Genomic DNA, 11,717 nt, shown 5'->3' with positions numbered 1-11,717 from the left:
TCGGGTACGGTTACGGGTACTTCTGGATGTCCGAGGTGGAAATGGAGTTCATTTTCGAACTCTATGGGGTCGATTTACTCAAAGAAATGACTGCACTGACATTGAATTCACTACAATTTTGAAAATATGACTAAAAACATTTTTTTATTATTACTGGAGTTGAGTAACTAATCATACTGACAATATTATTAAATCTTTTGTGAATTAGTTGTCGGTCTAAACATTTCTTCGAGTAAATCGACCCCACTGAGTTCGAAAATGCAGTCCTTTTTCACCTTGAAAGTACAGAAGTACACGTAATCGTATCTCACCATACCCTAATTTTTCAATCAATGGAATTACAAACTATTAGAATATTTCGTCTCATTTACCAAATACCACTATCATCTCCGCCTCAATTGCTGTCTCCACTCACACTTGAACTTATTTCTAGCCGGCCCAACATCCAGTGTTTTAGATTCAATGATTCACAAAAAATATGTTAGCTATTTATTTAGTTATTATTATATTAAATTAGGGTATGGTGAGATGCGAATCCATAGACTTCTGAACTTCCTAGGTGAAAATGGACTGCATTTTCGAACTCAGTGGGGTTGATTTACTCAAAGAAATGTTTAGACGGCCAACAAATTAATTATAGATTAGAAAATATCGAAATGAGTAGTTACTCAACTCCAGTAATGATAAATGTTGTTTTAGGTCATATTTTCGAAATGGTAGTGAATTCAATGTAGGTGCAGTCATTTCTTAGAGTAAATCGACCCCATAGAGTTCGAAAATGCACTCCATTTCCACCTCGGACATCCAGAAGTACCCGGAATCGTACCTGACCATACCCTAATTTATTCAAGTCATGAGAATAAAAGTCGTCATATGGAGTGACCTCTAAATCACCTCCGATCAAGGTAAAAAAATTTATGCGCGTTATTGGATCATATTGGAATAATTTTAAGCTTGTGGAGCAACATTCTATTTTTTAGACTTTTTTGGACCACCCTAATATATATATATATATATATATATATATATATATATATATATATATATATATATATATATATATATATATATATATATATATATATATATATATATATATATATATATATATATATATATGCATGTCCACCTGGCACCGAAGAAAGTGCATTTTTTGTTAAGAATAGCGAGAATAGCTTTTTTTCAGCTATTCCCATGTGATAACGGCAGCTCCTCCACATTGTCACCATCCACCTCATCAAGTCCAGCTCAATTTGCTAGTTGGGCAATGTCCTTGGTGATGGCTCCCCCCACTTCAAAGCCTGTAAAGTCGTGACAGACACCTGACCATAGGTTCCACCATGCACTGTTCATGCAGGTTTGGTCACTTCTTCCTAAGCTGTGCTGATGTTTTCAATTGCCATTTTATATTAATTTTTTTACAGAATTTGGTAATTGACTGTTGATATGGACCATCTTTTTATTTTTGTATTTTTTCAGTATTTAATTGCTCTCTTCTCTTTGAAATGGATGTTTTCATCTCCATTGAGTGAAATATGTTTGTTGAGCCTCTATTATAAGAGGTCTGACGACACCAAATCAAACCCCCTAACTTGATGAGGCAGCAGCGCACAGATCCAGTCCCATCACAGCACTTGCTGCATGATCTGCCAGCAACGAGTGTCGCCTGGCACTCGAGCAGATTGCTTCCAACCTGCTGATCACCAGTCAGGAGGTTTGCTGCCAGAATATGAAATCCAACCAAAGAAGCAGACTGACCCGATGACATGACGCTGATGTCATGCACATAAATGATATGCCAACACATCACTTCCAAACTTGGAGGTATCCATATGGCACTCAAGCCTTTGCAGACTGAGATTAAAGCCTATGGTCACGAACAGATGAAAGCAGAGATGTCGATCTCGATTTTGCCCTTGCTGTGGGCTCATCAGTACAACACACTGCTGATCATTTATTCATGACCATATTAGTCCCATTAATAAACCAAATTCAACCCCCTAACTTGAAGAGACAGCAGGGCACAGATTGAGTGCCATCACAGGGCTTGCTGCATGACTTGCCAGCAACAAGTGTCCCCTGCCACAAGAGCACATTCTCTCCACCCTGCTGATCACCAGTCAGGAGGTTTTCAGCCAGGAATATTAAATTCAACCAAAGAAGTATAAAACTTCAAGGAGGCAGGTTGCATGCTCCTGATGAGCATGTAGCGTTTGAGTGGCTACTATGTTATTGAACAAAGACAGTTACTCATAAGAGGAATTATTAAATCACCTGAGGTGCAGCAAAGGCCATCAACTAACAATAGGCTTAACCAAGTGATATAGTCTGCAAATATTTAAAGAAGAGATAAAGATCGACATCTATGAATGAATGTCAATGCAGATAGTACTCACATCCAAAAAGTCCTTGTTAGCTTTGGGTGATGTCCCTTCCCGCAAGACCTTAATAGCCACAGGAATCTTTACATCCTCACCTTCTGGAGTCCAGATTCCCTGTGGAAATATAAAAAGCAAACGCCAAGATAAGGTCAAGGTCAGAAGTAAAATAATTAATAGAGAATGAGCAAAGCTGGTTGAATTAAAAAGGTGGATTAGAGTGGAGATCAAAACTAAAAATTAAAACAGAAAAGAAAACACAAAGAAAGGCAAAAAAAAACAAAGGACTGCCTGTTCTGAAGCTCACCTGGATCAGGAGCAACAGTCATTCACCCCCCACCCCAATGCAAACCCCCTTAGATCCTGAAATTTTTAATGCTCTGAACAAACTTTGGTGCATCACGAGTGATTTAAGTCGTGGTCAAGTTTCATTGAAATTGTGTTTGTAGTTTGGAGAAGAGAGCAAATACATATTTTAGGGGGGGGGTCAAACCCCTCCCCCCCGTCGACCTCCTTAATGAGCGCAGATTTTGATGCGGTCAATAAACTTTGGTACATCACGGGCGATGAAGGTTGTGGTCAAGTTTCCTCAAAATTGTGTGTGTAGATTCGGAGAGGAGAGCAAATACCAAATTTGGGGGGGGGGGTCAAACCCCACATTGTAGATCCCCTTAATAAGTGCAGATGTTGATGTGGTCGATATACTTTGGTACATCATGGGTGATGAAGGTTGTGGTCAACTTTCATCGAAATTGTGTCTGTAGTTTCGGAGAAGAGAGGAAATACCTATTTGGGGGGGGGGGGGGAGGAATGTCAAAATAACCCCCGGAAACCCTCTTAATGAACAAAGATTTTGATGCGGTCAATACACTTTCGTTAGGCATCACATTTGAAGCTTAGGGCCAAGTTTCATCAAAATTGTGTTTGGTTCAAGCGATAATGGCTGAAGTGTATATGGACTGACTGACTCAATGACTCACTCACCTACGGACACTGCTCGATCCCAGAAGCTCATCTGACTAAAGCCCAGGTGAGCTAAAAATGAAGGACTTCCAAAGGAAGAGACAGACTGCATCATCTTTCTGTCAGGACTATTTACCAATAAAAAATATTGTGTTGAAAACAGATCCCAGTGGAACTATGCTTGAAATATACAGCTATATCATAAATCACAAATAAAGACAAAAAAGCATTTACAGTGCATTCAGAAAGTATTCACACCCCTTGCCTTTTTCACATTTTGTTGTATTACAGCCTGAATTTAAAATGGAGTGAACTGAGATTTTTTGTCACTGATCGACACAAAATACCCAATAATGACAAAGGGAAAACATGTTTTGAGAAATTTCCACAAAATTTAATGAAGATGAAATGTGAAAATATCAAATTTACATTAGTATTTAGCCTCCTGAGTCAATACTTCAGAGAAGCATCTTTGGCAGCATTTACAGCTTCGAGTCTTTGTGGGTATGTATGTCTGTATCACATCTGCACATTTAGATTTTCTCCCATTCTTCTCTGCAGATTTGCTCAAGCCCTGACGAGTTCGATGGGGAATGTTGGTGAACAGCAGTCTTTAAGTCTTTTCACAGATTCTCAATATAATTCAAGTCTGGGCTTTGACAGGGCCCTCAAGGCCTTTCACTTTCTGGTTCTGAAGCCATTCCAGTGTTGCTTTGGCTGTGTGCTATTGGTCATTATCCATTTGGAACTGAAATATTCGCCGTAGTGTAAGGTCTTTTGCACTCTGAAGCAGGTTATCCTCAAATATTTGCCTGTATTTGGCTCCATTCAGCCTGGTGTTGGCTTAGTGGTTAGGGTGGCAGCTTGGGATCCCAGGGTCCTGAGTTCAAGCCCCGTTGGCTGCTGAATTAACACCAGGGGGCTGACTCAGCCTGTCATCCTTCCGAGGTCGGCGAAATGAGTGCCAGTGTACTGGTCCTGGTGTATGCCCCGGTAAGAATAGTTGTACCATATCCCTGTGTGTCGTAAGATGTGATCAGGGTTGGCGTCAGGAAGGGAATCCGGCCATAAAACATTGCCTCAAGAAAAAGCCCAACCCTTGCACAGCAGGAAAAACTGGCTGTAAAAACGGTCATTTTTTATTTTTATTTGGCTCCATTCATTGTTCCCTTCATCCTTACAAGTCTCCAAGTACTTGTTGCTGAAAAGCATCCCCATAGCATGATGCTGCCACCACCATGCTTCAAGGTATTAGATGGGTGATGAACGATGCTCAGTTTCCTCCAGACGTAGTGCTTTGCATTCAGGCCAAAGAGTTCAATGTTCGTCTCATTAGAACACAGAACATTTTGCCCCATGCTTTCAGAGTCTTTCATGTGCCTTTTTGCAAACTCCAGGCATGCACCATGTGCCTTTTGCTCAGAAGTGGCTTTTGTTTGGCCACTCTCCCATAAAACCGAGATTTTTGAAGTGCTGCAGAGACTGTTATTCTTCTGGCAGGTTCTCCCATCTCTATCTCTATAATATATATATATATATATATATATATATATATATATATATATATATATATATATATATATATATATATATATATATATATATATATATATATATATATATATATATATATATATATATATATATATATATATATATATATATATATATATATATATATATATATATATATATATATATATATATATATATATATATATATATATATATATATATATATATATATATATATATATATATATATATATATATATATATATATATATATATATATATATATATATATATATATATATATATATATATATATATATATATATATATATATATATATATATATATATATATATATATATATATATATATATATATATATATATATATATATATATATATATATACATATATATATATATATATATATATATATATATATATATATATAAATATATATATATCTATATACATATATATATATATGTATATATATATATATATATATATATATATATATAGCGCCTGGTGTTGGCGCAGTGGTTAGGGCAGAGGCTTGGGATACAAAAGGTCCTGAGTTCAAGCCCCGTTGAGCCACTGAATTAATACACCAGGGGGTTGACTCAGCCTGTCATCCTTCCGAGGTCGGCGAAATGAGTACCAGTATACTGGGCCGGTGTATACCCCGGTTAAAATAGGTGTACCATATCCCTGTGTCGTAAGAGGCGACCAGGGTTGCGTCAGGAAGGGCATCCGACGTAAAACATGTGCCAAATCACTATGCGGATCATATGGATGATCCGCTGTGGCCACCCCGAACGGGAGCAGCCAAAAGAAGAAGATATATATATATATATATATATATATATATATATATATATATATATATATATATATATATATATATATTCCATTTGAAATTCAGGCTGTAACACAAAAAAAATGTGAAAAAGTCGAGGGCTGTGAATACTTTTTGAAGGCACTGTAATTTCTTTTTTAACATTCCAAAGACAATTACCTTCCACGTCCTGATTGATGGAAGAAAACAGACAACCATTTCAATCAACTGCTGTTCCAAAAATTAAAATACCCTTGACCACCTTTGACAGTCCATTACCAACTACCCATCTGTTGAAATACTTATATGAATCCAAAAACATTACAGAAATAAAATTCAAGTTTAATTCTCACAATTTTAAAACTTTTAAACACAAGTAAATTGGTTTCAATTCCTCCCAGCTAACACCTCCATTCTAGACTTCCTTGTTTAATGAGTTCCTCTTTTTGCTTGTGCAATTTTCATTGCATCAGCCTCCCTCAACATAAAAAGATGAATACAGTGTTGTTATATGCAATTAAAAGTTTTCCCCAAAAAATCATCTTGTATTCATTTAAATAACAAAACTAGATGAATACATCCACATATGCATGAAAAAGAGTCCACAGAGAGACCAGAGAATCAAGATTTGTATAAAATGACTTCTGAGAACGGATGAAAAAGATGATTACTGCATTCAGTATTATACAATGAGTCAGAATTGTACTGTTTTATTGTATCAATCAGGACATGGAAGGGAATTGTCTTGTGAGTATTTCAAAAATTATTTTATAATAATGATTTGTCAGTCGATCCCCCCTCCCCCAAACAAGTCACAAGTCCTTTTGATAACAAATATACAATAATAAGCGACCCAATTAGGCTTGAAGGGGGATTTGTTTGGTTTGATGGAAACTCGTTTCCTAACCTGGAACTAATTGGAGATATCACAAATGAATTTGACACAAATTTGATATATAGCCTGTTAATCAGTTACTGATAATAGTGTAGAGTGTTTCAATACAATGGTAATCAAACCTTTTGAAGAGAAACCTGAAGTATTTTTCATTCGGGTAAGTTTCAGATTGGGATATTTAGCATGAGGTCCATCAGTGGAACTGTGATACTGTTCTCAATGTCATTTTTGACTGATAAAAATGGAGAACCACACAGAATACTGGAAAAGCTCATCTAACTGATAAAATGCATGTCAATTAAGCGAGTGAAGCAGCACTGAATCAACCAGCTACACTGGTTATTAAATCAGACACTATTTGGATTTTTTTTTCTTGCAAAAAGTGCTCAATAATGGTCTGATCCATCAGAATATCTTTAATGAGAAAGTTGTATAATAGACATTCAATGAAGGACAACTTCCATGTGTAAGATCTATCAATTTTCCATATTTAAAAGAATGCCAAGGATTTGTATTGCTGGATAAAAATGCAGACAACAGACATAAATCGTTCATATTTGTCCAGTTTATCAGCAAAACCTCATGGATTGGTCAGAGCTCCCCCAACAAAGCGAGCAAGGTAAGTACAGTAGCCATTTGATCACCACCATTTGGAATGCCATTGTTTTACCGACAATGTCCGCAAAGCCTTGAACTCCATAATGAGTAGACAGAATCAATAGAAGTATGCTAAGCATGTTGGAAGAAAGCAGAAGCTAACATTTAGGGTGTTAATCCTTCGTTGGAACAAAAGAGAGAGAAGAGATCAGGGTGAAGGTTGAAAAAGGGTGAAGGGTGATTGCACCGGATATAAACCTTTGCCACATTCCATTTTCCTATTATGCTCCCATGAAGGGTTGATGCTCGAAACGTCAGATTGTCCTTGCTTCCCACGGTCATTAGCATACCTCAATCTCCATTCTCTTGATTCTCTAGATTGCGCTACCTGTTTGCCGATGTTAAATGATACTAGTCTTTTTGATTACTAGTTTTCTACTCTGCAACCAGTTTTATATTCCAACAAAGGTTGATCAAACACTTGTGAATCAGTTCAACAAGTACTTTCAGGGGATATACAGCTATGATTCTATGCCAAAGCATAGCGGTTGCCGCATTATTCAACAAAAATACTTTACGACTATTTGTACAATTCCCTTTCATTGGCATATTCTCTCGTGTTTAAATAAATTTTGACTACACTTTCAGTTCCAAGGAATACCCAAAGATACATGAGGCCTTCAAATTTCTAAATAATCTGATCCAGAGGAGATGGTGTGACTCTTGCAACTGATCTCCATACAAAGTCTTGCTCTCAGAGAAGTTTTACCTCGACAGAAGAAACCTTTTAAAATTGACCCAAATTCTCCACTACATTGATTCTCTCCAAGGAGTCTTTCACCACTACGCTTATCATAAGCATTAGCAGATACTTTAACAGAATGATCTGGCAAAATCCCAAACCCTGTTAACCTTCTCCTCAGCTTAATCAGTAACGGCTCAATAGCTAATCCATAAAGACCATAATATAATGGAACAACCCTGTTGAATCACCCTCCCAACCTTTACAGGAGGAATTAGCTCATAATTTACTTTGGACATTAAAGAAATTATATGACTTTAAAACACTTTGTTAAAATTCATGTCTTCCGACCTGAATCGATAGCTCTCCACCATTCTGAACATATTTAGGTGTAACCATTTAGTTATAAACATATATAGGTAAACAATCTAAACATACATAAAGAGGTAGTCATGTAATTTTAAATTTCAAAACCTGTCTCTATGCTCCGAATATTTCTTTAAGAGCTCCAGATATTCCCACCTTCTTGTAAGGTTGGCCAGGAAATATTTCAGCTGAAGGCTTTTGTAAACTGGATTGCTAGGCATGGTGTGAGACAACTCACATACTCTTTGCAAAGGAAACCATGGGATCTTTAATGTCCACCAACTAATGCAAGTAGATGGGACACCAAGTTAAACGTCCAACCAAGGAATGGCACACATATTGATGTATCGCCCTGTCTGCGAAACTCCAGGATGACAGTTTACAGCTGGGTCGGGATTCAAGCCCAGGCTAGACAGCTCAGAGGCAAGTGTGCATACCCTTTGGCTATCACCCCCAGCCCTTACTTAATCTGTTTTTTCTGCTGTACCAAATATTTACAAATTACAGGAAGCACTTTCTACCAGACTCAGTGGCTTAATGGTAGAGCATCACTCTGAGTCTGGGAGATTGGCTATTAGAAACCCGGCTGAGTCATACGAAAGACTTAAAAAATAGAATGTGCTACTTCCTTAATTGAGTTAAGCATTAAAAAACACGATTGAGCACGAAAAAAACAATCATAGGTTGGCAACCATTGTACAGACTAGATGGGCCAAATGGCCTCCTGCATTGAAGTTTCTTTTGAGGGAACTTGTATTATAAAATGGTAATTATTTAATATATCAACAGTTAGGTACAAAAGTCTGAGTCCAATTAAATCAATGTCATGTTTTCTCATGTCACAATTTCAAGTGGTAATTTATACAATTATATTCAAAAAATGTATTCACATCCTTTCGATTATTACAGCGCGGCGACATTGCGCTGTTATTATAGATACTGTTCACCGAAACTTCAGGGTGGGGGTAGGTTCACTGCAAAAATTAGGTGAACGCCTCTTACTCTTGATACAATTAAGGCCTTTGAAGTGACACAAAGTAACTGTATATTAAGCTTCCACTATTATATATCTCTATCTCTCTCTCTCTCTCTCTCTCTCTCTCTCTCTCTCTCTCTCTCTCTCTCTCTCTCTCTCTCTGTGTCTCTGTCTCTGTCTCTGAGGGGAAGTGGGCCTAATGCTCACGATCATCACACAATGGTCTGAAGACAAAAAACATATAATTATGTTTGTTTCACATACTCCCTTCGCCAACTTCAATTCAATCCAATCCCAATCAATCTTAGAAATTTCTGCCTACATCCGCACTGTGAATCCCTAACTTCTTTGAATGCCAAATTTGCCATATATCCACCAAGGAGTGTTTATTAATTAATTATGCCATTGGTTTGTTTGATTCAGGTTGCAGTTATGCACTATTCCAGTTGGGGCTCAGGTTCAATGTACAAATAAAATCACCACCAATTATCATAAATTTCCATGAATCAATCCGAATGTAGTTCATTAAAATTATCACCTACATATGATCGATGCAATCTTTGCTTGCAGCAGAAGTTGAACTAAATTTTAAAACATTGAAAGGGTGGGTAAAGAGCTAGTTAATCCGATTTCAAAGTTCAGTCAGGGTGTAAAAAAACACAAAAACCTCATTCCTCTGTTTATTCTTGGAGTTTTTCTTTTACTTCATATGGCTGAGTTGGTACACTTTCCGTCCGGACTGACTCTTTCGTTTGTTATAGGTTTTATGGGGTATATATTTTTCATTGTCCTGGGGGTTCAGGGTGGGGGTCGGATCACCTCTTTGCAGAATCTCCTCTTCCATAACTCTTGGTGCTTAACTTCTCTGATGTAAGCACACCAATATTCTTAGCCTCACCATTCGTGGTATGAAGTAACTCTGCAGCATCAAGAACATCTCTCTCGAAATCAAACATTTTTGAATTCTCTGGGAGATTATCCATCACACCGCTGTCACCACCACCCACTCTGGATACACGAGGGCTGTGTCTTATAGTATGTCGGAGTGGTTCTGCCACTGCCCGATTCGCCTACTCAAATAAGTGAAAAGATTTACCACCCAGCTCTTTTACTTTCATGTTGATCAAAACACATTGCACAAAATTGGTGTCTACAGAAACCAAATTATAGGGCTGGTCATTTGCAATTTCCGCAGCGCCTTAACAGCACAATTTGGCTCCTCTTGTTCAAACTGAACTGTCTCTTTGGTGGGGATTTGTCATCATCCTGAATAAATTACAATTCCCCAAACCTATTCTCCTCATAAGACACAGCCCCAGCTAATCCACTAATAACCATTTCTTCTGTACTTTCGCTGATAATCTTGTTTTGGATTTGTGTCTATAGTATTAAGCTATAGTGAAACCATCTTTTTCCATTCTACTTTTGCAATGGGTATGAACAAAGGTTTCACTAAAATTTGAAACTGTCGTTTTTAACACTACAGTTAAAATCACGGTTTCACTAAAGAAAAAAAAAAAAAACTTTAAGCAGAAACACCTGCTGTGAACATCCCACAACACATATGTAAAAGGAAATGGGTAAGAACTCTCGAAACCAGGGAAGATGACACATACAACAGCCAGCTAATTTGGACCAAATGGTAGGACACGGTCATACTCACAATTCAACGTGTCATTTACCTCCTTCATCTAGAGCTCTATTCTTCATTGCATGCCCCGCAAGTCACTGGTGGCTCCTGGTGGCCTAAAATGCGGTCCCTGACGTGTGGCCGATAATACACAAATGTGAAAACACCGCATCATAATCTGCCATAAATGCTATCAAATTGATCCAAGGGTTTCAAATGAGTGTTCCAACACGAAGCATAAAAGCAACATAACAGTATACAAACAATTATGCCTACAGCCCAGTTAACAACAGCATAGAATACATGGGGACGGGGCCTCATAGCAGCCATTACAGAGTCCTGTAGGCGGTGTGGTGCTTCCACACTGATGTCTTATTGGCAAGAGTGACCACCCCCCCCCCACCACAAGAAAGAGATCCCTGATCTGGAGTAAGCAACAGAATAATCCAGTATTTTCCATATTACGAATCCATCCATGCGGTTGCCTGTCTCCCATTTATGGCGGCCAATTCCCACACTGCATTTGAAAAGATGCTGATTGATAAAATCTTCTGCATGGAGGGGGGAGGTGGAATTGAGTATATTGGCTTGACTTGAATCTATATCAGAATATAGAGGCCAGCAGATTATTAAGCACTAACACATTTTACCCCTGTAGTAAAGTTGCAAGAGAAAACCCCTCCATCTACTCATTTTCTGTTCAGGAATATACTCTGGACCCTCCCAATCCTTGTTTGTTATACTGTCACTCCCAAGCAGTATGTCAAGGTAGTTAATGCCTTCAAATTCCAAAGTGAGTTGGTCTTGAAGAGCAGGA

The 11,717-nt window shown here is 37.7% G+C and overlaps 1 protein-coding gene across 4 annotated transcripts in view; it reads right to left on the bottom strand.

The window, feature by feature from the left end:
• The window catches only part of LOC147028733 (receptor tyrosine-protein kinase erbB-4-like), a 787,552-nt gene that overhangs the window by 104,784 nt on the left and 671,051 nt on the right, over positions 1 to 11,717 (bottom strand). For all 4 annotated transcript variants that reach the window (XM_085879397.1, XM_085879399.1, XM_085879401.1 and 1 more), the window contains one exon: positions 2,397 to 2,495. In XM_085879397.1, coding sequence (XP_085735523.1) covers positions 2,397 to 2,495 — 99 coding nt within the window. The remainder of the gene's footprint in view (positions 1 to 2,396; positions 2,496 to 11,717) is intronic.

The sequence above is a fragment of the Eptatretus burgeri genome, chromosome 4 (genome assembly GCF_056783735.1).
Source record: "Eptatretus burgeri isolate ZD-2024b chromosome 4, Ebu_testis_v1, whole genome shotgun sequence".
Lineage (NCBI taxonomy): Eukaryota > Metazoa > Chordata > Myxini > Myxiniformes > Myxinidae > Eptatretus > Eptatretus burgeri.
The sequence above is the reverse complement of the archived record's forward strand: the minus strand, read 5'-3'. Positions and strand labels throughout refer to the sequence as shown.